Below are 27,929 nucleotides of genomic sequence, written 5' to 3' on the forward strand. Positions count from 1 at the left end.
TTTCCCATTTACTGTCCACCTCTGGCAACCACCAGTCTGTTCTAATCTATGAGCTTTCTTTTGTTTGTTTTTTAAAGATTCCATTTATGAGAGACATCATACAGTACTTATTTTTCTTTCCCTGATGTATTTCACTTAGCAAAATGCCCTGAGGTCCATCCATATTGTCCCAAATGGCAATATTTCATTTTTTTTATGATCAGGTAATGTTCCATTATATATATGTGTACCACAATTTCTGTATCCATTCATCCATCAATGGACACTTAAATTGCTGTTTCTTCTGTTGTTGATATTAGCCATTCTGACAGGTCTGACCTGATTTCTCTTTGTAGTTTGGATTTCCATTTTCCTGATGATAGTTGATGTTGAGCATCTTTTTATGTGTCTGTTGGCCATCTGTATGTCTTCCTTTGAGAAACGTCTGTTCATATCTTCTGTCCATTTTTAAACTGGATTGTTTTTCTGCTATTGGGTTGTATGAGTTCTTTATATATTTTGGATACTGTCCATTATCAGATATATGGAGCCTGAGAACCTGAGCTGAAGGCAGATGCTTAGCTGGCTCAGCCACCCAGGAACCCCTAGATTGCTTTTGATATTATGCACATCTTAACAATATTGATTCTTTCATGAGCACAGAGTATCTTTATGTTTATTTGTATCTTCTTCAATTTCTTTCATTAATGACTTGTAGTTTTCAATAACACTCTTGGTAAAATTTATTCTTAATTATTTTATTCTTTTTGATGCAATTATTAATGAGATTGTTTTCTTAGTTTATACATTTCTTAACTTTCTTCTTTTGATAGTTTGTTATTAATGTATAAAGATGCAACAGATATTTGTGGGTTGATTTTGTATCCTGCAGTATTCCTTTTCTGTATTTTGTTTATTGGTTCTAATTTTTTTGATAGAGTCTGAAGAGTTTTGTATATATATGTAATATGTCCTCTCCAAAATAGTGATAGTTTTACTTCTTCCTTTCCCATTTAGATATCTTTTATTTCTTTCATCCCTAGGACTTCCAACACTCTGTTGAATAAAGGTGACAAGAATGGGCATCCTTTTTGTGTTTCTGACATTAGAGGAAAGGCTTTCAGCTTTTCATCATTGAGTCTGGTATTAGCTGGGGGCTTGTGATATATGACATTTATGATGTTGAGGTACAGTCCCTCTATACCCTCTTTGTTGAGAGTTCTTACAATAAATGGATGTTGAATTTTTTTAAGTGCTTTTCTGGTGCATTTGGTGACTTTTAATATAGAGCCATAAGGCAGAGAAAGAATTACGGTTATTATTGGGGACTTGGTAGTGAGGTTACTTGTAGTAATATTGAAAGAGAAGGAAAGCTTGGAATAGGAACCAGTTTTATGAGCAGGAAAAGTTTAGTTTCAGCATGTTGAATTAAGATGGCTGATGTATATAGTTGGAAATAAATACATGCAAAAATCTGTTTTAAACTGGAAAGACTCATATATAGGTAAGTTAAAGTAATTCAAGTAGAAATACTATGCTCAGGGGGACAGCATGATCTTTGAGATTACAGGCTAGACATGGGCCTAGCAGTTGTCAGTACACATGTAACAGCTAATAGAATGTTGAATTCTCAGAGTTAACAGTGAGTGGGAAGAACAGAGGTATGAATAGTGTTTAGGGAGTCGTCATAATTGGGAGGCAGGAAGAAGAGCTCTTAAAGAAAGCAAATAGATATGTAAAATCTTTAAAACAAACAAAAAAAAAAAAGAAAGAAAGCCAAATAGTAGTTAAAAAATCAAGGGAAGTCCAGTGGCATTGGAGCCAGAGGAGTGGAGTATATCACGACAAAATCTGTGTGTCTACAAAGACTTGTGCTTCCACATGTCTGGTGGTTCTCACCTGAATATGGAATAGTTGCCTTAGAATGCAAGCTTGCTATCATCACCTCCCATCTACCCTGCAAAATCCAACTGTTCTTCTGCTTTGTATCTACTCTTGATAGATGACTTTAGACCTACCTCTCCTGGGCTAAAACTTAGAAGTCCTCTTTGACTTCTTTCTCTACTCTTTTTCCATACTGAATTGACTGTCCTGTACTATTGTTCATCCTGTCTCTGCCATATTTCTTCTGTCTGTTGTAATTATACTGTTCCTACTAATTCTAAAATGTACTACATAGAAAGGTTTTTGGTATTGTTTTAAACCATATTTCTTGGAAATAATGATATAATTTCTGCTAAGTTAGAAATAAAACCATGGTCATCATATACATAATAGTTCAGTTATTCCGGGGAAGAGAACCCATAAATGTACATCTAGGTAGGAGGACAATATAACTTACCATCCAAACTGGGATACTTCTGAGAATGAAAGGGGGTACTGTTAATAATTTACCAGTACAACAGGCAGAAGCAGGGACTATACAAAGCAGGATATATGATCATCTACCTCAGTGATTCTAAACTGGGAGTGATTTTGCCTCCTATAGGACATTTGGCGATGCTGGAGACATTTTTGGTTGTCATAAGTGGGTGGGGGAGAGTTATTACTGGTGTTTAGTGGGTATAGTCTAGGGAAGCTGCTAAACATCCTGCAGTGCATGGGATAGCCCTACAACAAAGAATCATTTGGCTTTCTTCACTTTATTAATTCAATTAAAATGTTTATTTAGCTTCCCTCCCTCTCTATACCACTTACTTAAGGTGCTAGGTTCTGGGGATGCATTTATGAACAAAGCAGTCATGGTTACCGAATTCATGAAACTTGTAGTTGGGCAGACCAAGATTAAATACATAATTACATAAATATATTATTTCAACTGTGGAAAAACCCCATGAAGGAATAGTACTTAGTACTTTCGTATTATATAATAAGAGATCTCACCTAGAATGTGAGGTCAGGAGAAAATTTTCTGACATTTGGATTGAAATCGGAAGGATGAGTAGGCTTGAATTAGACAAAGATAATTTATGAGGAGAGGGGAGGAAGAGTGTACCAGGCACCAAAGGGGCGTGGAGAGTGACAGTCCCAAAGAAATGGAGTAAGATCAGTGTGTGGGGGGGCATGGATTGAGGGGCAGTGAGTGGATGAGGGGAGAGTGGGTAGAGAGAGACTAGTGAAGTAAGCAGGGGTCAAATCATAGCTTTATTGAAAGGATTTTGAATTTTAATTGGGAAACCAAGGGAGGTTTCTAAGCCTCTGAATAGTGTGATCAGATTTGCATTTTAAAGAATATTCCATTTCTTTTTCCCCTTTACTCTGCATGGTTCCTAACACATTGAACTTGCTTGCTGCAGGAGGTGTTGGAAAGCTACTATATTTTTTTCCTCAAAAATGTCTATATCTTAACATTTTAGTGGCTTAAAAACAGTGGTCATATGAGAGACTATGGACTCTGAAAAACAATCTGAGGGTTTTGAAGGGGCAGGGGGTGGGAGGTTGGGGGATCCAGGTGGTGGATATTGGAGAGGGCACGGATTGCATGGAGCACTGGGTGTGGTGCAAAAATAATGAATACTCTTACGCTGAAAAAATAAAATATTAAAAATAAATAAATAAATAAATAAATAAAAAACAACAAAAAAAACAGTGGTCATTATTTTTTTCCCCACTGACATTTTTCTTTTCAGTAGGATGTTAACCTAAATAGTAAGAAATATACTTTCTCCCATGGGACATATTAAACACTATTTTAATTTTGAAAGAAAGGTAATGTGGCCTAGAAACATTTGCATTTTTTCTGGATTAACTCTTATGCAAAAAAAGTTTCTGCCATGCTTTACCTCATACTGCATTTGGAATAACATATGATTGTGTATTTCCAAACCTCTATTCATGCTGCTTCTCTACCCAAAATACCTTTTTTCTGTCCATCTCTTTTTGTTTAAATTCAACTCATTTTTCAAATCCTCCATGAGGCCTTTCTTAGTTTCACAAGTTTAACATTTTATAATGTCCTTATCTGTGTTTCTACTGAACTTTGTTTATCCATTATAATACTTAGCACATGATGTCTTGTGTTATGCAGAATAGGATGTATGCACCTATCTTCCTTAGTGACTGGACATGAGCCACACCTTTGTAAACGTCTATGACATCTTATACAGTGTTACTTTAAAAAATATTATTTTTAACACAGTGGTTCCTTACATACCTAGTCATAGTCATGCATAGTCAGGAGTGCCTATTGAATGAGTGAATGGAAGCGATATGATCAGTTCTGTCAAATACATGGAAATTTAGGAGGACTAAGAAAATGTATTTTTTTTTTTCCTCCATTGGAATCTTTCAGTGGCTTTCCATTACTCCCTTTAATTTTTTTCTTCAACCACTTTTCCATCTGAATTCTCTTAGGGAGAAATAGATTTTCTGGCTGTCGGAAACACCTGTATAGTATTACTTATGCTCACTTATCCGCTTCTCTGGAATGACCTCCCTAGGCTTAACACCAATGCAAATCATGCCTTTTCTTTTAGGCCCAATTTGAGTATTAATTTATCTGCTTTCTTTTTCTCCATAGCACTTGTCATCTTTGAACATACTACATATTTACTTCTTTTGTTCATTGTACTTCCCTCCTTACTAGAATGTGAGCTCCTAGAAGACAGAGATTTTTGTGTGGTTTCTTCACTGATTGTCTCACTCTGAGAACTGTGCCTGGCACATCTTTGATACTCAGTACATAACTTGTTGAATGAGTGGTTCTGGCCTTACTAAACACTTTTCCTGAGTGTCCGATATTCTGTGCTCTGTGTGTGTGTGTATGTGTTCCCTTCATGGAGAGCATTTGGCTGGAATGTTCTGCTTCTTGTCTTATCCAATTCCTGCATATGTTATCTCTTTTAGGAAGCATTCTCTCCTTTCACTATCTGATTTGTTGTTGTTCTCCTTTGTTTCTTTTGGCTCCCTTGCTTACATCGATTATCTATCAGAGCATGTCTCATACATTCTTGTTTGATTTACATGTCTGTATTGCCCACCGTGCTTTAGGTTCTTCAAGAGAAATGACCAGTGTAAACTGTCTATGGTGCTAGAATACAGTAGGTGCTACATAAATAAATAAATAAATAAATAAATAAATAAATAAATATTTTTTTCAATAATGAAAGAAGCTGGAATTGAGTCAAATCCTTATCAACACATTTTGCTTCTGCAGCAATAAATAAGTACTTGTAAGAAATTACATCATTTTTTCCCCCTGGTTAGCAATTTTCTTATTTAGTCTGTGAATACAATTAGTCATATGCAGTATATAGCCTTGTGTTGACTTTCTAGTAAGTCTAATAAGAATTAGTTCTTGATCTCTGAGTTCTTTTTTTTTTTAAGATTTTTTATTTATTTCTTTGACAGAGAGAGAGATCACAAGTAGACGGAGAGGCAGGCAGAGAGAGAGAGAGAGAGAGGGAAGCAGGCTTCTCGCTGGGCAGAGAGCCCGATGCGGGACTCGATCCCAGGACCCTGAGATCATGACCCGAGCCGAAGGCAGCGGCTTAACCCACTGAGCCACCCAGGCGCCCCTCTTTTTTTTTTTTTTTTTTAAAGATTTTTATTTATTTATTTGACACAGAGAGAGAGATCACAAGCAGGCAGAGAGGCAGGCAGAGAGAGAAGGTGAAGCAGGCTCCCGGCTGAGCAGAGAGCCTGATGTGGGGCTCGATCCGAGGACTCTGAGATCATGACCTGAGCTGAATGAAGGCAGAGGCTTAACCCACTGAGCCACCCAGGTGCCCCAATCTCTGAGTTCTTGATGTTTGGAATTTTTTTTACTACAAGAGATATTTTGTTCCGTCTCTCCAATACAACTTTTCTGTAATTTCTGCAATTTGCTGTGACAACTTCTTTTTGCAGAATTTTTGCTACTTTGATATCTTTGGAAGCTGGCCTTGGCTCCCCCATTTTACTTGTCTTTTTCTTGGACACTCTAATTACCTTGTCTCTCCCATTAAATAATCCAACTCTTGATTATCATGAAGCTAATTATGGATAGCAATAACTGAAAACTATTTACATAAACCTCAAATTGCACCTTAAAACTTGTTTTAAATTTTCTATTCTTGGGAAGTCACCATAGAATGATGAATGAAAAAATACCTCACTGTGAATCAGGAAATTTAGATTCTATGTTTGATTCTTCCTGGCTCCCAGATTTTCATATTCTGTATGAGCTTTGTATATCAAAGTGTATTGGTATGATGCTTTACCTGAGAGATGTTCATGCAGGAAAGGACAAAGAAAGCATAATTATTTTTAAAAATTGCAAAAATAACTTCTTAACACATACATACTAAACATACACAGGTGGTTTGCTTAATGCCTGACTTAATTCCTGTTAAAGGCTTACTGTGGTAGAAAATCATGGCATAGAATCATGTCTTCTTTCATGTATCAGGGAAGGACTTCAACATCGTTTTATTTGTGGAAAGATTAAATGCCTTGAACTTATTCTTTAGAAAGGTTTCTTCTTTTCTTTGGGAGAGAATGTATTTGCATACTGGCTTTCTTGGCATTTATACATAGAAGGCTCAGTGCCAGGTCAGAGCTACCACCGTCATACTGTGTCTTGCCACTACATTTGGCATTGCCTTATTGTTTGATGACTAGAAGGAATAAGGAAGGGATATTAGATAACTGTAAATAAAGTTGGGTATATTCTATTATTGACCTCAAGGGTCTTATTCTATTATTATCAATTGCTGTATGGAATGTTGTGGTCTTTTTGGATTACTTTATATCTAAAAACAGATATTATAAAGATGAATTTAGAGTGAATTCTTTTGGAAAATTTCAGATAGATGAAGTTACCATGTTTGATATTGAGGGATATAAATTCACTATCACATAATCTCTATTCTGAGAGAGTTTACAGGCTGACCAAAGGTGACAAACATGCCAAAGTTAAAAAATAATGCTATAACATTTTATAAATGCTGTTGTAGAAGTATTATGTAGTGGGGATAGTGAAATGGTCCATTTTATTTGTAAGTAATAAGATCAGCTATGGAAGAGATATTTTTTTAAAAGGCGATATTTGGAAGACTGATCATGTCAATTATCTTTTCTTTGTAACAAGCTGTCTGAAAATTTAGTAGCTTAAAACAACAGCTATTTAGGTCATTATTCTGTGGGTTGTCAACTTTTGGCTGATTGATTCTTCGGCTCTGTGCTGTGTATTACTTTCCTAGGGCTGCTGTAACAAGTTACAACAAACTTGGTACCTTAACAGAAATTTATTCTCTCACAGTTCTGGATGACAGAAGTCCAAAATCAATGTTTGAAGAAGGCTGATTTTGTCTGCAGGCTCTTAGGGGGAATCTATTTCATGCCTCTCTCCTAGTTTCTGATCGCTTCTGGCAACCCTTGGTGTTCTTAGTTTGAACACTCATTGCTCCAGTCACTCTCTGCCTCTGTCTTTACCTGGCTTTCTCTGTGTCTTCTTTTTTGTCTCTTTTAAGGACACACAGAACTGGATTACAGCCCCCTCTGATCCAGGCTGATCTCATTATTCTCTTAACCAGAGCAAGATACAAGTCCAGTCCAAATTCAAGGAGTGGAGAAATAGGCTTCACCACTTGATGAGAGAAACTGTAAAGTTAGATTGCAAGAGCCACTGGATACATAGAGGGAGAACATTTTGACCATCTTTGCAGTTTACCATACTGATAAAGAGAAATGGGCAGGATGAAGGAGAGGGTTGAATGAGTGTGGGAGTGGGGAAGAGAACTTACATGGCTTAAATATAGAGCAAAAATGTTAGACAGGCCCAGGTCATGTCATGGTTGATTTTATATATAATCTCTGTGGGTAGTGTGTTGATGATGTCTCCCTCTCTGTCTCTCTCTCCTCTCTCTCTCTATATATATTTACTCTGTACTCTCTCTCTATATATATATATTCTGTGTGTGTATACATATATGTATATATATAGTGATATATATATAAGTGATATATATATTAGTGATATATATATAGTGATATATATATAAGTGATATATATATTAGTGATATATATATATATATATTTACACATAGTGTTTGTATACATTTTATTTGCTGTTCCCCCCCCCTCCATCTATATTGTGGAGAAGTTCAAATATATACAAAGTAAGTGTATAGTATAATGAATTCTACTGTACCTAGTGCTTAGCTTCAGTAATTATCAAAGTTCTGGCATGTTTGCCATGATTTTCATACCTTCAGCTATCCTATTTTTTATTCCTTTTTTTAAAGGTGAAATTTATATACATTGGAAGGTGCAAACCTTAACTGTATAGTTTTGGCAAATGGATTTACCTGTGTAACCTATAGCTCTCTCAAGTTGATGAACATTGCCATGATCAGAAATATTCCTGGGGCTTTTGGGTGGTGCAGTCAGTTAAGTGTTGGTTGGACTCTTGGTTTTGGCTCAAGCCAGGATTTCAGGGTCTTGAGATCAAGCCTTGTGTTGGGCTCCACATTCAGTGTGGAGTCTGCTTAAGACTCTCTCTGTCCCTCACACTCGTGCTGTCTCTCTCTCCCTCAAATAAAATAAATAAATCTTAAAAAAAAGAAAAGAAAAGAAAAATACTCCTTGTGTCCCTTTTCAGTTAATAACACCATTCCAGGTAACTACAATTACTGATATTTTTTTCATAATAGATTTATGTTGCATATTCTAGAATTTCATATAAATGACATCACACAGTATAATTTTTAAGTCTGTCTTATTTTGTTCAGCATAATATTTTTCAAGTAGTTTTTCTTGTTGTATGTAACAGTGGCTAATTATAATTTTTTAAAAAGATTTATTTATTTGAAAGAGAGAGTGCATGAACAGGGCACGGGGCAGAGGGAGAGAGGAGAATCTACAGCAGACTTCCCACTGAGCTCAGAGCATGACATGGAGCTCAGGCCCAGGAGCCTGAGATCATGACCTGAGCTGAAATCAAGAATCCATTGCTTAACCAAATGACCCACCCAGGCACCCCTATTTTTTAATGCTGAGTAGTGTCCTGTTCAATGAATATTCCATAATTTGTTTTTTTCCCTTCTCTTGTATAAGCCTTTTTGTGGACATATTTTTTATTTATCTTACACTTGATCTTAGCCAAAAGGCCGAGAAGTGATATATTTTATTTATCTTATGAGAAACAGGTAAGCCCTTTGCAAAGTGGTAAAACCATTTAACATCCCACCATGGATGTATGAGAGTTCTGGGTGCTCCATATCATCTCCAATATTTAGTGCTGTCAGTCTTTTTAATTTAATATTCTAATACATGTGAGGTAGTACCTAATTGTGATTTCAATTTTCATTTCCCTGATGAGTAATGATGTTGAGCATCTTTTTCTTAGCTTATCGGCCATTTTTATCCTTTACTCTGTGAAATGTCTACTCAAGTCTTCTTTCCAGTTAAAAATTTTTTTTGATGTTTTTGTCATTTGTTATAGTAGTTCTTTTTGTGCAGAGGACACACATCTTTTGTCAGAAATTTGTTTTGTGAATATTTTCTCCCAGTTTTGGGGTTGTCTATTCATTTTCTTAATGGTATCTTTTGATGAGAAATTTTGTATGAACAAATCTAATTATTATTTTTAGTGATTTTTTGCTTTCCACATCCTCAGAAATTGTTTTTAATTTTTAAAGTTGAAACATAGTTGCCATACAGTATCATATTAATTGCAGATGTACAACATAGTGATTTGACATTTATATACATCCCCAAATGCTCACCACAAGAACTGTAGTTACCATCTGCCATCACACAAACCCATATATTATTGACTTTGTTCCCTATGCAGTACTTTACATTCCTGTAACTTATTTATTTTATAACTCTCTATTTACTTGTATATCTATAAGAAATCTTTGTCTGTTTCAGATCATGAAGATGTTGTTGATGTTTTCTTTAAAAATCTTTATAGGTTTATCCCTTATGTTTAGGTCAATGATCCATCTCAAATTAATTTTTGTATAGAATGTAAAGTTTCTTTCTTTTTTCCCATTTGGATATCCAATGGTTCCAACACCATTTGTTAAAAAGACTCCCCCCCACCCCCCGCTTCATTGAATTGCTTTGGCCTCTTTGTTGAAACTCAAATGACTGCATGAGTATGGATTTGTTTTTGGAGTCTCTGTTCTATTCTATAGATCTATTTATCCTTATGCTAATGATACAGTGTCTTGATTATAGTAGATTTATAGTGTGTCCTGATGTCATTTTATGAAAGTGCTCCATCTCTATTCCTTTTTTAAGATTGTTTTGCCATTCTAGGTTTTTTGCATTTCCATAGAAATGTGGAAATTGGCTTGTTGGTTTCTTTAAAAAAAAAAAAAAAAAGCCTGGAGATGTTCATTTGGATTGTCTTGCATTTATTAATCATTTTGGTGAGGATCAACGTTTTTTTGAGCAATATTGAGCCTTTTAAAGTATATCTTTTTAAAGCATTTTTTTCTCAGGTCACTCACCAGTTCAAAAGCCTTCACTCGTTCCACAATTGCATAGTGTAATGGTTAAGATCTTTAGGTGGCTTTATTCCCAACAGTCTGCTCTTAATTTTATCTATCACATGTATCCAGGCTGCTTGTTCTTTCACATACATAGTGTGAACTTTTTTCCCTTCATGCTTTTATTCTCTCATGTTCTCCATACTGGATATGAAGGCTACTTTCCCAATTTAAAAGGTTCAATATTGCATATATTTGTTATAATGTCATAAATTATAAATTAACAGAAGTTTTTTTAAATTGAGGTATAGTTGATACACAGTGTTGCATTAGTGTGCACATTAGTGTACCAGTAAGAAGTTTTTAAAAAAATTTTCATGGGATGAATCACTTAAAATTTATACAGTTTTTAAATTGGAGCACCAAAAAAGTAAGCAGAACGGCACCCAACAAACAAAAAGAAAAAAGCCACAATAAAAGAGGAATTTACTTTTTCCTTTTTAGTGGGAGGAGGGGCAGAGGGTTAGGGAGAGGGAGAGAATCTCAAGCAGACTCCTCACTGAGCACAGAGCTCAGTGCAGGCAGATCCCAGGACCCTGACAGCATGAAATGAGCCGTAATCAAGAGTTGGGCACTCAGTGAACTGAGTCACCCAGGTGCCCCAAGGACTTCACTTTTATTTTTAAAATTTTAATGTATTTTTAAAAGATTTATTTATATTAGAGAGAAAGAAAGAAAGAACGCATAAACAGGAAGAGTGGCAGAGGAAGAGGGAGAGGGAGAGAAGCAGACTCCTCACTGAGCGTGGAGCCCAATGGAGGGGTTCTGTCTACAACCCTGAGATCATGACCTGAGCTGAAATCTAGTTGGTCCCTTAACTGACTGAGCCATGGAGGTGCCCTAGGACTTTACTTTTAAACAGAAAGGTGAAGGTAGCTTAAAGGAAGGGTGGAGGAGATAAGAGCAAAATGCACACTGATCTTGAGAACCATGTAAGAAACACTGTCATTTGAGGTCACATATACAAACTGAGCTGTGAAGGACACTGGAAGAATGGTGCATTGTGTATGGTCACATACTCTACTTGGAAGTTCAGAGCATTCAGATAGTGGCAAAAATTGAGTATGAACCAATTTGAAGTTCTGTTGACATCATTTTGTTGCTTACGAATCACATATGGGTTAATTCAGGTTTCAGAAACAATTATTGAAGAATAGGCAACATTCAAGTTTTCAACTTTAGCTTCAATTTCCACCATTAAAATTTCCCTGATCCTCTTGGCTAGAAATGACATTGCTCCTTATGAATATTAAAGTACTTTATACTTGTCTTATGGTACTTATGTCTTCCATGACATAGGAGCATGTCTTCTTCTTTTTTGGGGTTGCAATCTTTTTGAGCTAGTTTCTGATTTTATTTTTTATTTTTATTTTTTAAATATGATTTTTAAATTAGATTTATTTATTTTAGAAAGAGAGAGCATACGTGTGCACATGTAGGTGGGGGAGGGACAAAGGGAGAGGGAGAGAGTCTTTTTTTTTAATGATTATTTATTTATTTATTTGACAGAGATCACAAGCAGGCTGAGAGGCAGGCAGAGAGAGGGGGGAATCAGGCTCCCTGCTGAGCAGAGAGCCTAATGCCTGGGCTGGATCCCAGGACCCTGGGATCATGACCTGAGCTGAAGGCAGAGGCTTTAACGCACTGAGCCACCCAGGCACCCCTGAGGGAGAGAGTCTTAAGCAGACTGCTTGCTGAGCATGGAGCCCAATGTGGGGCTCGATCTCACAACCCTGAGATCAAAACCTGAGCTGAAAGCAAGAATCATACGTTTAACTGACTGTACCACCCAGGTGCCCCTAATTTTCTGATTTTAATTGTGTATATTCTATAGCACTTCAGATGGTATCCTGAATATAATAGGTGTTTGAAAATGCTTTCTGAATGAATGAATGAATAAGTGAATGAATGATGAGTAAATGAAATGCACCAGAGAAATGAGAGGTGAATATATAAAAAAGAGTAGAAAAAAATTGTACACCCCTTGCTTTTCTTTTCTGTTTTAGGGTTAGTTTGGTAGAGGCACTAAAGATTCCAAAGCTGTTTAAGCTTAAGTATAATTATGATATGACGTATTTCCAGTGTGAAAATTATTTCTCTTTTAAGACATACTCATCCTCACAAGAACTAACAAGAGAGCCGTATCCCTGTTAGATTCTATATTCATTAATCTGCTTTATAACTCAGATAATTTTAACAATTAATAATTCTCATCAAAAGAGATTTTAGGAGCTCCTGGGTGGCTTAGTTGGTTAAGCATCTGACTCTTGTTTTTAGCTCAGGTCATGATCTCAGGGTTGTGAGATTGAACCCCATATTGGGCTTCATGCTGAGCGTGGAACCTGCTTGAGATTCCCTCTCAACTTCTCCCCCCCAACCCCCAAAGATTTTAATTTTTTTCTAAATGTACAAAGTTGGAGGCTGCTGACAAAAGTAACTTCTAAATGGCAATCAAATATGCCCTTAGCTATAGAATTCCAACCAGGTGTGTCAGCTAATTTCATCTCAACAAAGGAAGTAACCATAATCATTTAATATTTACTTTGTAGATTAAAGGCAGATATCATTTACATGACATTTTCTTAGAATTTGTCTCTTTTCCTTTTTTCTTTTCCATATTTGATTCTTAAATACTTAGGTATTAATTTTAGGAAAATAGATAATATGACCTGTGGGAGGAACAGGTTTGAGTTGGAGGGGAGAAGTCAAAATCAGGATCTCTTTTTAAAAAAAAATAAGTTTTCATTTATAACTAGGACGGAGTTTTTTTTTTTTTTTTTTTTTTTTTTTTTTTTATTTGACAGAAATCACAAGTAGGCAGAGAGTCAGGCAGAGAGAGAGGGGGAAGGCAGCCTCCCTGCTGAGCAGAGAGCCCGATGCGGGGCTCGATACCAGGACCCTGAGATCATGACCCGAGCTGAAAAGCAGAGGCTTTAACCCACTGAGCCACCCAGGTGCCCCTAGGCCGGAGTTTTTTAGTGGGACAAGTACCGTGTCCTATTTACCTTTGTAGCTTCTATTGTATAGCAGATACTAAAGAAAGATGTCTTAAATGAATCATGATGAATTGACTCAAAGTATATTCAAATGACCACATCTAGTCTTTTGAGACTGAGGAAGGGTTGCTCACACTGAGTCAGCCTATAGTGTCTAAAGGAAAGTGCCTTCAAACTGTATGACCCTCCCTGAGGAGGGACAAAAATTGCATGCAATAAATAATATTTAAGTTTTTAAAATTTCTTTGATGACTATATCTAGTAATAAACACCAGACTTTGACAATTTGATAGCTTAAAATATTTCTCTTCTGCATGAAATGCATCTGGACAAGAGACCATTAGAGTCCGTGAATAATTCTTTTCATTTGTTTTTAAAACTTTCATTCTATTTATTGTAACTATTTTCTGTCTTTTGTGAGCTATATGTCAGATACTTTCAGAATGCATATTTTATAGATGGGCTTTGTCAGAAAATAGAGAACTAGATTAAAGTTTTAATTCCACAAATCATTTAGCTTTTACTTATTTATTTATATTATTTATTTATTTATTTTTAAAGATTTTATTTATTTATTTGACAGACAGAGATCACAAGTAGGCAGAAAGGCAGGCAGAGAGGAGGAAGCAGGCTCCCTACAGAGCAGAGAGCCTGAGGTGGGGCTCTATCCCAGGACCCTGGGAACATGACCTAACCCAAAGGCAGAGGCTTCAACCTGCTGAGCCACCCAGGCGACCCATCATTTAGCTTTGATTTTTTATTTTATTTTATTTTTTTTTTCATTTAGCTTTTAAATGCAGATTCAAATTCAGTCTGTGGGGATAGAAAATGGAACATACATTTTTTTTCTTAAAAAATAGTTTAAAAAAATCTTATAACCATAAGATAGGTAAAAATAGCTCATAATCTCACTAACCAGAAATAGTCACCATTCTATTAGCATTTCAGTAGTTTTTTTCTAATCTGTATTTTATATACCTATATCTTAAAAAATTAAAATAAATACATATGCAATATTATGTTTTGCTTTTACACTATATATATGTAGCTGTTTTTTCTGAAAGCAGATATTTGTAAAGCATGGTTGTTAATGGCTTCTAAACATTCTATTACAGATAACATCATGTTTTTAAAAATATTTCCCCCTGGGCGCCTGGGTGGCTAAGTCGGTTTAGCAGCTGCCTTCGGCTCAGGTCATGATCCCAGCGTCGTGGGATGGAGTCCCGTCTCCGGCTCCTCGCCCCGCAGGGAGCCTGCTTCTTTCTCTGCTGCTCTGCCTGCTTGTGCGCTCACGCGCTCTCTCACTCTCTGACAAATAAATAAATAGAATCTTTAAAGAAAAATATTTCCCCTTTTTTTACCATTAGTGTTTTTCTAAATTTCTTTAATAACTGTGTAAGTCAATTATTGTCTAAAAGATAATGGACATTTCTAAGGCTTTTGATAGATGTTTCTAAAATGATCATTAATAGCATCTTTAATAAATTTACATTTCCTCCAAAAGTGTATGAGAGTTTTTGTCTCCATGTACCTTCTCTAACAGCAGGACTGATTATTGAATACAATTTTTTCTACTTTAAGGGATTAAATAATCAATTAGCTTTTTTTTTTTTTCAAATACAGCTTTAAAAATTTTTTTTTTCATCTATCGACTTATTTTTAACTGCAAATTGTACATTTCCTTTTACCTTTTTGGATATAATCTCATTTGCATTGATTTGAGAGGAGTTTTTTGTTGTTGTTGTTTATAAGAGTTCTTTACATATTAGATGAAATATGCAGGATGGGTTTTATAGGTCAAAAACAGTTAAATATTCACAACTTCATATGGTACAACTTAAATTATGTACCTTATATTGGTTGCCAATATGTGCCCAGTTTGCCTTTTGTTCTTTTTTATCATGTTTTTTAAAGCATATAACAAGTTTAAAATTTTTTTGTTGTTTAATTTAGTGATCCTTTCCTTTGTAGTTTCCTCCATTGCTTTCTTACAGCAAAAGGTCTCTCTATCCCAAGGGCAGATAAATATTTTTGTAGTTTCATATTGTAAAATTTAACTTTTAAAATCCGTCTGGAATTTTGCTTGAATGTATTGTTAAGGCAGGGATCTGTTTACTGAGTGATGAAACAATTACTTTCAGATTCCTGAGTAACCTCTGTTGTTTATTTTCATGCCTGACTGCTAAATACACAAAATTATCATGTGTCCTAGGAATATAACATTTTTGATCTTGGTTCCTCATAAAATACATTTTTCTCATGCCTTGGGTTAGCTGATGTGCTTCAAAGACCAGTAATAATCCGGAGACCTTAATTTTGGAATGTTAATTCTAACAGTATAAATAATGGTATACTCAATACTTGATTTACTTGATGGCTCTTCCAGCGTAAAATTCTGTCATCGACAGAAGCTTACACATTAACCTAAATGGATAGTATTGGTAAATAAAACATTCTTTAGAAAGATTTAAAAAAAAAACCACCTTAATTATGTTTTTCCTTTTTTTCTTATACTTAAATTTGGCTTATGTTTAGGAATGATATATGTATTTTAAAATTTGTTCTTTGAATTAAGATACCAAGTGATGATTGACATATTAACTGTGTTCTAGGCCTCAAAGTGTCTGTCTCATCATAGATGTCTTAGACAGAAATTCCACTCATTTATTTTAGAGTTTTTAGAGCTTAATACAGTGTTCCTGTGGAATAAAATGTGCAATCTTTAATGAATTCAACTGAAGTCTAAGTTTCTGTTACTTTATCCAAATTATATGCAATGTCTGATGCCAATGAAGAAAAAAGTAAATTGCTTCAAGTTTTGTAATTTATTTTTAAGACATTTTGGTGAACTTTGTTAAATTCTTCCAGTGAGGGAAGACCCTCGCTCCTCCCTTTTATATTTGCACAGGTTGAGCACCAGTAATGATTTTTTTGAGTCTGAAGAAATACATGTGTACACTACTATTCAGATTCTTTCTATCTTAAACTTAATAGGCTTATATACATTTTTAGATAAATCTCTTGTGTCTAAATTGTTGCTATTTGCTGTATAAAACAGTGTAACAAATCTGATTCAATAATAAGTTATCCAATTCATAGATCAAATAAATTTGAATACTGAGGGATAACTTGTATTGGGTCATACTAGGTTTCACATACTATAGACCACTCAAAGGGGGAAGATAAAATGGATATACTCTTTTGGATTAAAAAATCCTGATGATCTCCAAATTCTCCTAAAGCCAACCAAAGATCTTGTCTTCAGTGTTCTAGAGTTTCCTGAGGGCTAATTAAGTTTCCAGACCTTAGTGGGATTGGGTGGAATGGGGAGTAGACCATAGTCACAACTCAGAGGGGACAGAGGGTTTGTCCTGTTGAAATGCGCTTGTCAGAGCTGGAAGTTAGGATTTCTGTGACGTGGCCACTAGGTGGCTTCAGCTGACTGCTTAGAAAGGGTAAAGCCCAGAGGTACTGTGGGGTTGCTTTTCACACTTTATTTTAGGAAAATAATTTTATTTTGGGAGTATTTATTTTCTGAGCTAGATTAACAGAACCAATTCATAAAACTTAAAGACCTTAGAAGATCATCCAGTCTCACTTTCTTATTTTAGAGATAACATTTAGGAAGACTTCTCTAAATTGACTGCTATATAGGGGTAGAGTCAGAGTTAGAACCCAGTCTAACCCAGTTAGAACCCAGAGTCTCTGACTCCTAGTCTGATTTTTTAGCTGTTGAGTCAGTGATATAAATTTATTCTTTGTTTCTCTGAAGTCATACAAGAGGGTTTTGTGGCACTGACCATGCCTAAGTAAGCCCTGGAGAAAGTGTGCATAGGAAATTTGTGTCCAGAGCAGGGGTGGGTAAAATAGTTGATGGGGATTAAGGAGTGCACCTGCTGAGATGAGCACTGGGGTGTTGTATGGAAGTGTTGAATCACTATAGTATATACCTGAAAGTAATATTACACTATATGTTAATTAACTGGAATTTAAATAAAAATTAAAAAAACTTAGTTCTATGCATCAAGAACCTGAAGAAATAGAGGTAAAATTCAGGCACTTGTTGACTTCTGAGTGAAAAATAGGGACCAGATATACATACATATGTTAAAAAAAAGGAATGTTGTGTTGAAGGCAGGTAGTAAAGTGGATGCTGGTGGTCACCGTATAGGAGAGACTGAACAATGTCAGTATCTCTTCTCATCCAAGTTACGCTTTTCGATTAATGAGCTGACCATTTGCCATGGACCCAAAGTTGGGGAGTTTTAAAATTTCTTACTCATTCTGAATAAAGCCTAGACCCTTATATACCATATATATATATTTTTTTTTCAGATGAATAGTAGCATTTTTAAGTTGTTTTTTTTCTCTCAGATTTTCTATAAGTTTTGATGAATATTTAACCTTTAGAATGGGACTAGAAACCCCCCCTTTTTTTTTAAATCAAAGGCCACTAGAAACATAACAAATGCAAATCAAACAAATTCATTATGCATCAGTTAAAAATGACTTATGACAGAGGTGACTTCTTTTTTCTTCTGAGAAAGCTAAGGAGGAAGCAAATAGTGTTCATTTCAACTTTTTATAGCAAGTTCAGGAAAATTTACAATTTTTAAAAATGGTATGCTAAGTTTATCTATAATTTATATATTAGGGCTAGTTTCTAGAGTAAAAAAAAAAAGTTAAAGGAGACTAAGAGAGAAGGAAGAGTGAAAGGATGGGAGGAAGAGGGATGGACAGAGAACTATGAAATGAGGAAATGGCTCCACAAGTGTTCACAGCTTGTTATGAATCTGCCAAGTAGGAGCTGGGATGAGGATTAAGTGATACAATAGTTGAAAAGCTTTTGGAGCATGATTTATCATGTAGTTAGGTCCCCCAAAGTGACAACTATTATAATAATTGTTAAGGGTTCCCCCCCGCCCCCGTAATGAATCCTAACATTGGGAGTGCTTATATAAATATAAATCATGTTTGAAATATTTGAATTGAGTCTTTGATGTAAAACTTTAGGAATAGTTATATGGCCATTTTCTTAATGGCATGTTGAAGCTAAATTGAATAAAAATATTTTTGCTCAGGTCTAAATCCACCAAAAATTTGAATTATGTCTCATTTTCTCTTTCTTATTGTAGTGATTTAAAGGGAGTGATAGTCACTCTGAGTGATGATGGTCACTTGCAGTGTTCATACCTAGGGACAGACCCTTCTTTGTTCCAAGCTCCAAAGGTTGAATCTAGAGAACTACACTATGATGAACTTGATATAGAATTGAAAGAACTTCAGAAAATCATCAAAGATGTTAATAAATCACAAGGTATCTCATTTGCAACTTTTTATTATTTTGGTGTTTATTATAAAATTGATTAATTTTGTATGTAGATAATATTTTAAATATATTAGTTAATTCTCTCCTCTAGTCTTAATTAAAATCATATTTGTAAAAATAGTGTTGCTCTTTAATTTGTATTTTGTAGCTTGTGAAAAAAACGTTAAGATACTGCTTTTGTTAGTGTGTTTCAGGGACAGAGCTATCTAATTTTTTTTTTTTTTCTTTAAACCCTAAGAATGGAACCAAGTACTTCTCTGCATAGTGGTTTCAGGACTTGAGAAGAGCATTAAACTTTAGAGTGATCATTTCTTAACTTCTAATATCCCTGAAAACATTTTAGTTGCTTCTTTTAAAAGAAACCCTAGCAGTACATGAGTTACCACTTTGTTACTAAAAATGTAGTCATTTGCAGTTTAGTGATATTATTTAGGTATGCAGTTAATTAGACATCCAAATGGAATGTAGCCTGCAGTATGTTGATTTCTAATGACTCAGAGGCTGATGATATTTTCAGTTTCTGAGTTTTGAGCAACTCAATATTATCTTTCTTTGGGATTCACAGGGGTATAATTTTATTGTAAATTAAAAGGAGAAACAAAACACCAGTCCTGCAGTTTGAATTGGACATGTGAAAAACATTATTTTAAGTTTTCTTCTCAGAGTCAGGTAAAAGTATTTCTTTAATGAGAAAAAATATGGACTATTTTCACATAAGAGAAATGTTAAAACAAGTAGGAATAATAAAAGAAGCAGAGCATCAAAGGCCAACCAAAACACAAGATCCAATCTTAATCCTGATCCAATCATTTTACTAGATTTATATATTTTTCAGTCTCCATTACCAAGACAGATTCAGAGGAATTTAGATAATATATTTTAAAATATGATTATTAAGGTAAAATTATTATGCCTTGGCTTCACATGTTCTCTTAGAAAGTTTTGAAAGTAAACCAGTGAAACTGAGGTCTTTTAAGTAACTCCAATTACAGAAAACCCATTTGTTGTCAGCATCCCCCCTCAAATGGCGAATGGTTAAAATTTGATGCTTCACATTGCAATATAGACATTCTCCCCCCCCATACTAGTGTTTGGGGATTAATGGAATTATGAGTCTCTTTTTGTCGTTTAAAAATATAATTGGAGAAGAGAGGCATATATATGGAACATGAAATTTCCAGAGTTCATTAAATAAATTTAATGTTACTTTTCACTTTAAATTTTGTGTCTTGAGATTTTGCCCTTCCCATAAACAATGTGCTAATGATATTTTGATTAACAGTCAGTTGTGTAAAAGATTTCTCAGAAAAATCCTTTACAACTGTAAATTTTTTTTTGGTGGCCATAGTGATACCCTTGAGTGAGAAGGCTTGAGCTATTTTAAAGTTGTCATTACCTTGATCCTTCTGTGTATCTTCAAATAACTGCTAATTAAGGTAGGGATGTGCCCACCGACTTGGGTGCAAAGTTCATTATTTATATAACCTCAAATTTTAGTTAATATTTAAAGTTCTCTGACACTTCTTTGCCATCATCATTTGGTTTTAGTCCTAAAAACAAAACAAACAAACACAAAAAACCCACACGCACAACCAAAAAAACCCAAAGTGAAGCTTGTAAGAAAGAGGGACTTTTAAAATATTTTATTTCTAGATATTGAAAAAACTTAGTATCCTTATAAAACTGTGGTGTATTTGTTTATTAAAATATCTGTAATTATATAAAGGCACAGAATCATTTCATTATAGAAGATTATGAGAAGTTAAAACTCTGAACTTTTTGATGACCTCATTATTCATTTAAATGCCATTTAGCATAGTGACTTTAACTCACAAAAAGAAGTTCATAGTCTTGTGGATTATTTTTGGTACTTAGAGCTTTTTTATTTCTTCAAAGCAAAAGTTTCGGCAAAATTTAAAGTCAATTTAAAGAGTACGTTTTGTTGTACACATGGTGTATATTATCTACTGTAATAAAAGTGTTTTTGAAGCTGATTTTATGTGTATAACTTATATGAGGAATGTATGTTGTAAGCATGAAATTACAGTAATAATTTCTGTATGGCTCATGGGTTTTGAAGCTTTTTATATTCAACTCATTAGTGTGAATCCTGCCTAGGATTTCTGTTACCAGTAGTCAACAACAACTGTTGGTAGGCACTTTCAAGGGCAGAATTTCCTTATAATTTAGCCAGTTGATCATTCTATACCTGGGGTGTGAGGGAATGGGTATGGTACTTCGATGGCCTCCCACACAGTTGTGTCTTCAGAAGGTGAAAGAGAGCAGTAAGAAAGAGGCATATAAATGAAACTCTGTATCCTATTGTTAATATGTCTAGGATAACTAAATTGCCTTTACCATTGAGTCCTAGAAGCATTTACTTGGTGACCTTGTTAGGAGATGTGTTCTTTAGGGCAATGTCTGGCTGCACATAACACAATACCCAAATAAGGTGGCTTAAACAAGGCAGAGGTTTCTTTCTTTCCTGTAGAAAAGAAGTCCAGCAGTGGGCAGTCCAGGGTTGGTCTGGCAGTTCCACTGTCATCAGGGACTCCAGTTCTTTCTCTCCCAGGGTCATCTCTTGGTCCAAGATGGCTTCTGGAACTCCTGCTTTCACATCTGCAGTTGAGTCAGCCCCCTTAAGGATCTTTCCTGGAAGCCACACCCTGAGCAGCTTCTACTCACATCTCACTGGCCACTCCAAGCTTACAAAAGAGGCTGGGAAAATTAGTGTTTTAGCTGAGCACTTCATCGCTCAGTATAAAACTGAGCTTCTTTTAGTAAAGAACTGAAGAATGGTTATTGGGTAGGCAAGGAGCAGGCTTTTGTATTGTCACTAAGTAAGTTATGGAAATTCCCACACTGAATATTACAGTACTGATGGGAATGCTTGATGACAATGGTAGGTAGTTCTTCTCTGTGTGAGACAGCTGATTCCTGTGGCATCATCCAAGAACTTTCCATGTTTTTAGTCAGCTATCCTTGGTGTGTGAGGGATGTTTCCTCTCAAGGTCACAGGGTAATTTCAGCAGTTCCAGGTATTATGTGCAAATATGATTTCCAGGGAAGAAGAGAGATATTCTACCAAGTCTCCTTTTTTATTATGGGGAAATAGCTTTCCCAGAAGCATGTGCCAGCACCCCCACTCCCAACTTTTCCTCACCTCACGTCTGCCAGGATTAAGCCCTGTGCTTATGCCTAAAACAACAAATTGTTAGGGGAATGAAATCACCATGATTGGATCTGACCAATCCAGTGACTTTGAGATGAAGGCGAATGCCTCCCTAGAATTATAGCTCTGCCACAAAGGAGGAGGAGGGGAAAGTAGATGTTAGGTAGACAGCCAATAGTCTGTTATTCAAATATATGTATATATATATATATACTACATATATACACATACACACATATTTGCATATACATTAATGTTTCTTGTTTATTTAGGATCTGTGTCATTTTTGTTCACCATATCTCATTATGCACTGTAAACATTTTAAGTTGTGAAATTATAAGTGAAAATAACAAGAATATGGTAAAAATAATTCTAAGAGTATTAAAAGGGTAAAACTCCCAGATCTTAGTTCCTCTTCATTATATAAAGGTAACCTTTATCAGGAGTGTTTGTGTATTCTTTTAAAAAAATCATATTTATTTATTTTTATACAAATATGTGCATATTAGATGCATTGTATTACCTCTTTTTTTTTTTTAATTAATAGACACATCCTGGAGTTCTTTTCATACCAGTATATAAAGTTTGAGAGCACTCTTATTTACAGCTTTGGGCTTTGGATCATTGCACAGCATACCATAATCTAGTCAGCCATTTCCCTGTTAATAGAAATATAGAGATTTAGGTTGTTTTTGTTTTTGTTTTTAAAAACTACCAGCAGCAGAGAAGCTCCGTGGGCATGTCTGTGAGTATTGGATAAATGCTAAGGAGTAGAATTGTTAGATCATAGGATATGTATATTTTACATTTTCATAGTTCTGACCAAACTTACCTTCAAAAGGGTATAGTTTGGGCTTTTACTATAGTGTTAAGGAGAGAACATTGAAGTTCCCAACACTCTTCAGTCACTGGGACATATTTTAGATAATATCTTCGGAGAAAGACAGTTTTTCTTTCAAATTTTGTAGCAGGGGAAGAATTGTCATCAGGTTTCTAATTCTGTAATGCATTAGTTTTGTTCAACTTATGAATATGTTTATGGAGTTGTTTTTTGATATGTGATATAGAAAAAACTTCTTTAAAAAACTATATACAGCAGTTTTGCTTTATGATTAAATATTGTTTTTCTTTTTAAATTACAGGTATTTGGCCCATGACTGAGAGAGAAGATGACTTGAAAGTTTCTGCCATGGTTTCTCCTAACTTTGATTCAGTGTCTGTAGGTATATTCACAGACTTTAAAAGGGTTTATGATAGTGGTAGACTATGCTGATTTGGGATCAATATGTATTGATTGAAATTTTTGGTCCCCAGATAGAAACTTAAGAGAAGATAACAATTTTTAGTCTTTATTACCTTCTAGAAAAAACGTTTCCAATCTGTTAGTGAGGAGTTCCTTAGGATTTTGGTCTAAAAAAAGGAGAGGAAGGGGCAACAGTAGAAGACATTTTCCACATTATTCTGAGTCTACTTTTTTTTTTTTTTAAGTTTTTTTCAGTACCATAGTATTGAGATAATCATAATCCAGGTGAATAATACTGTCCCTACAAGATTTTTCTCGAAGGTTCAACGAGATAGTGTTCATATATATATATATATACACACACACACATATGAATGAGGAGGAGGGAGGGAGGGAGGGGGGTGTCTTTGCATGTTATTTAACAAACAGTTGAGCAGTTGGGCCAGGAATTATTTTTTCCTGCCATTTCTATCTGTGTGACCCAGGGCAAGGTATTTTATTTTCTTTTTCTTAATTTTTCTCATCTGTGAAATGGGAATAATAATAGAATCTACTTTGTTGAAGTGTTATGATAATTAACAATATCATTATCATCAAGTTACATTTTAGTTCTTTTAACGTTACTATCCTCACCACCACCAACACCACCACTGCCACACACTGCATTCCACTGCTTGTCTCATCCACTGCCATATCTTTAGTGTCTGTCACTTAATGAGTGCTCAGTATTTTTGCTTCATAAATGAATGGAGATGAGAAACAGCAAAGATGAAAGAGAGACTGTCCTTGGCCATGTTGCCCCACCTCCTTGTTTAGTTTTATGTAAGCACTTGTTAGATTATAATTGGTCTCACTGCCTGCAGTTTGGGCAAAAATCTATTAAGTTTATCTGTCTCTGAATCAGAAGTTCATCAATTTTGGCAAGTGATCAAATTCACTGCTTTTTACTATATTTGGAGTTCATGTCATGTAATTTTACCTGGGAAATGACTTCGATATTTAGGTATCAGAGCATAATATAGTAAGTACTTGTCCTAAGTTTTCAAAGATTAATCTTGGTATAAAGAGCCAACCCAAGCTGTGATAAAAATCACGTTAACATTGCCATAATATAGTAAGTTGGGCATACTTAAAAAAAGTACTATATATGAAAGAAACATTCACTCAGCTGAGTCACATAGTAGAGGCACTGTTTAAAACATTGGCCATTCAGCACACACCATTTCTCACTCTACCTGAAAGCTGTAGTCTGAGTGGAACATTTTTGCTTAGTTAGCTGACAAATGTACACACATTTTCTTGCCTTGGAAATGATTCTTATTTTCCTTTGGGCAACTTATATAACTTTTTTCTAGGTTCTCTTAAACATAAGCTATTTGGAACCAGGAATTCCCTTTCTGTTCTTTAGTAACTTTTGATCTTTGCAGGAAAAGGCCTTGTGTAATAGTACTTTATTGTAATGTATATTTCCCTATTGGTAACTCAGAGTGCTGTTTCCTCTTGACTAGGTGTCTCTTTCCAGCTTCATTTTCCCTGTCTTACTATTTTTTCCTTCTTAAGAGATTCCTGAGAGTATCATATTCATCCCATTAGAACACACTGGCCCAACAATTTATGTGGCTATGGTGCCATGGTGTCTTTGTGTAGCTCTTTGTCTCTGGCTATAATTTTATCTTCCCAAAGGACTGCTGTCCTGGAAGTACCTAGGTGTTTAAACATGGATTGGAAAGAAAAGGAAACAGGAGATGTTGGTTTCTCTTCTAGATATGTGGACAGCCAAATGTAAAACATTTCCTGGATTTCAGGTTCTGCTAGAGCAAAAAGCCTGGCTCAGTGTTTTATTTTGTCATTATTTATGAAAGCACACATCTAAAAAATAAGATAATTTCTATTAGAGCGGGGTCTTTTATAGATAAGACGAGCATTGCTGTCGTATCTTTTGGATTGAGAAGGTGGATCAGAGTTCATACATGGTTTTCTATGGATATGTATATAGAATATGCATCTGCCCACTCTTACTTATGCTGATACCCAGTACAGTATAGCCATCCCTGTTGCTTAGAAGTGACTTTCTTAGTAAAAAAAATTCCAGGTAAGCTAACTAAAAGCACAATAGAGCTATTCATTGGTTGAATTAGTGATTTTATTAATATTAATTGTTCCCCAGTCATGGATATTATTAGAAAATTATATTACCCTTTCGTCTTATTCTGTCATGGAGTGAGCATTTTTTCCTTTCAATCTACAACTCTAATAAGTAAGTTATAATTTCTAAGGAAATGTTTGCTCTATTATGTTATGCTCTGAATTCTTTAAGAGGTAGGATCAAGCAACCCAGGCTGATGTTCAAAGAATGACCTAGTTTATGATATGAACTATTAAAAAAAAATACACTTCTACTTTTATTTTATTTCTAGGTGTAAGGCCCTTCAAGCTTTGTATCATTAGTTACATGTCTTAGATATATATTATTAATCAGAATAAAACATATCTTTGGCAAGTTGAAAATATAAGGACCTTAAAAGGCTGGCATAATGCTTATCTGAGAAATAGAAGCAGGCTTTCTTCTATATAATATAAAGAACAAGTTAATATAATTAATTTCAATACTTCAAAATTTTTTAAAATTTAAGTTCAATTAGTTTCAACACTTAAGTAAATTTGGCAAGAGAATAGTTTGATAATAAAATATGTGACCTTTTCTTTCCTTTTTGGAAAAGGTTTCTATTAGCTTATGACTTTCCAGTTGAAGGCATTCAAAAAGCTACATTAACCCTTTTAGTCTGTCATTAGATTGATAAGTCCATTATGGTTAGTTTCCTATTTTGGTGGTGGGAAGTATATATTGCACCCATTGTGTTTACTCATTGATGGACATGTAATTTGAAACCATTCTTTCCTTCCTTCTCTTCTCAATTCTGTGTTTACAGCAAGCTACTGATGTTGCAGTGGGAACTGACCTTGTCCCTTCAGTCACAGTTAAGGTATTGTACCATGGTCCTAGACTTTATTGTGCAAATGGTATTACACATTTCATCACATCTGCCACTATTGTCACCCTATGACTGGCTTATGGAAATGTAAAACAAACACTTGAAATTTGTATATTTCCCTCAGCTTTGGATAGCAAAGATAACCTTTTTTTTTTCCTACAAATATAAAACTGATAATTGCATTCATAGCAATGTTATGTAATATAAATAATTTTTATGGGTTATGTTTAACCATTATGTTTAAATGATCTAGGGTCTTTTTTCTAGAAACAAAATTGACATTTTAAGTATGTTGGAGGAATTGTGTCATTACCACTTATGATAAACCAACCAGTTGATTACAGCATCATATGTATAAGGGAATCATGCATGCTAATATCTTTCTTCTATCTATAATTATGTGTATGTTTGAGAGGAATTTCTGGTCATCTACCTGCCATGACATTAACTTTAAATGGATGTATTTATAGCAAGAAAATATTAAATGAAGAAGCCACAAAGTAGAGTAGTGACAAATTGATGGTCCTAAAAAAATAGAATATGAAGGATGTGGTTTTGGTTAAGATTTTTAGTCCTGTCATTGTAGAATTTTAGAACTAGAACTCAAATGTAGAACCCTCTTAAGGCATTTAGATTAAAGTGTGGTAATCAGTCAGCACGTTATTAAGTTGAAAATATTTATCACTGCCCAGACCTCGGAGCCAGGAAAAGTTGTGGATCTTGGCAATTTGCTTAGTCAAAACTTGGATAGGACTTTATATTTTCTTAGATTATGGGTTGCTGTCCTTGGAGGGGCTTGACAGGGCACCAGGCTTTACCAATTGTGTTCGCTTACACTGGACCCAGCGGGTGGCCCAAGTGTGGGGATCTTTGGTAGAAGTTGAAGGGAGCCCAATCTTGTAACAGTTTCCTAAGCTAATTTTTTTGGATTCTTGCCACTGGAAACAAGGGTGGTCTTTCCCCACTTCTCCCTCCCCCCATCCAATCAAAGGCTCTATCTCTTTAATACTTCTGAGTCTGGAAAAGCAGCAGTGGCAAGAAATCAAACGCTTAAGAAAAAAACAAAAAACAAAAAACCCCTGCAGATTTCCAGGAATGATCTATAGACTTTTGTGTAGAGAAACCTCTTTTTTAATCTATCTACTGATAATGTTCAGACATACACACATAATAATTCAGGAGCACACTATAAATTGCAAAAAGAAATCCTGTACTTAAACCAGAAAACATTGCTTATGCTAATACCTACCCCCCCTCAACTGCTAGTTATTGCTATAAGTAAATACACCTTTCTCACCTATGCAGTTCTTAGGCTTTCATGTGTAATAATAGCCATCTTAAAATGATGGTATGACACGACTGGAAAATTCTCCTTCATTAGTGGAATTTTTATATTTGAAAATGACTAAGTCTCAGCTCTCTTTCTTACTGCCATTATAAGAGCTCGAGAAAGAATGCAACACACAAGGGTTGCATAAAATCAGCTGGACTTGTACAGCAGACACAGTGACTTCCTGATTCTGTCTGACAGTTTCTCTACAAATTTTGCTGTAAATCTCTTCTTATAGCCTTTTATAACAACAGCAGCCAAGATATATAACCATGCAAGTTTCCATCATAATAAATCCTGTTAATTGAGAAAATTTTTCCACCCGTTCCAAGTGAATGAAGATGTGGCTACCTTGAGTATGTGTGTGTGATGCGTGACCGTCTATTACAGGCAACTGAGGCAGAG

General features: G+C 35.0%; 1 protein-coding gene across 2 annotated transcripts in view; it reads left to right on the plus strand.

Annotated features, from left to right (window-relative positions):
• The window catches only part of BBS9 (Bardet-Biedl syndrome 9), a 458,887-nt gene that overhangs the window by 160,936 nt on the left and 270,022 nt on the right, over nt 1-27,929 (plus strand). For both annotated transcript variants that reach the window (XM_047694606.1, XM_047694605.1), the window contains exons 10-12: nt 18,593-18,774; nt 23,101-23,177; nt 26,132-26,185. In XM_047694606.1, the coding sequence (XP_047550562.1) occupies nt 18,593-18,774; nt 23,101-23,177; nt 26,132-26,185 (313 nt within the window). The remainder of the gene's footprint in view (nt 1-18,592; nt 18,775-23,100; nt 23,178-26,131; nt 26,186-27,929) is intronic.

The sequence above is a fragment of the Lutra lutra genome, chromosome 11, assembly GCF_902655055.1.
Source record: "Lutra lutra chromosome 11, mLutLut1.2, whole genome shotgun sequence".
In the NCBI taxonomy this organism is placed as follows: Eukaryota; Metazoa; Chordata; class Mammalia; order Carnivora; family Mustelidae; genus Lutra; species Lutra lutra.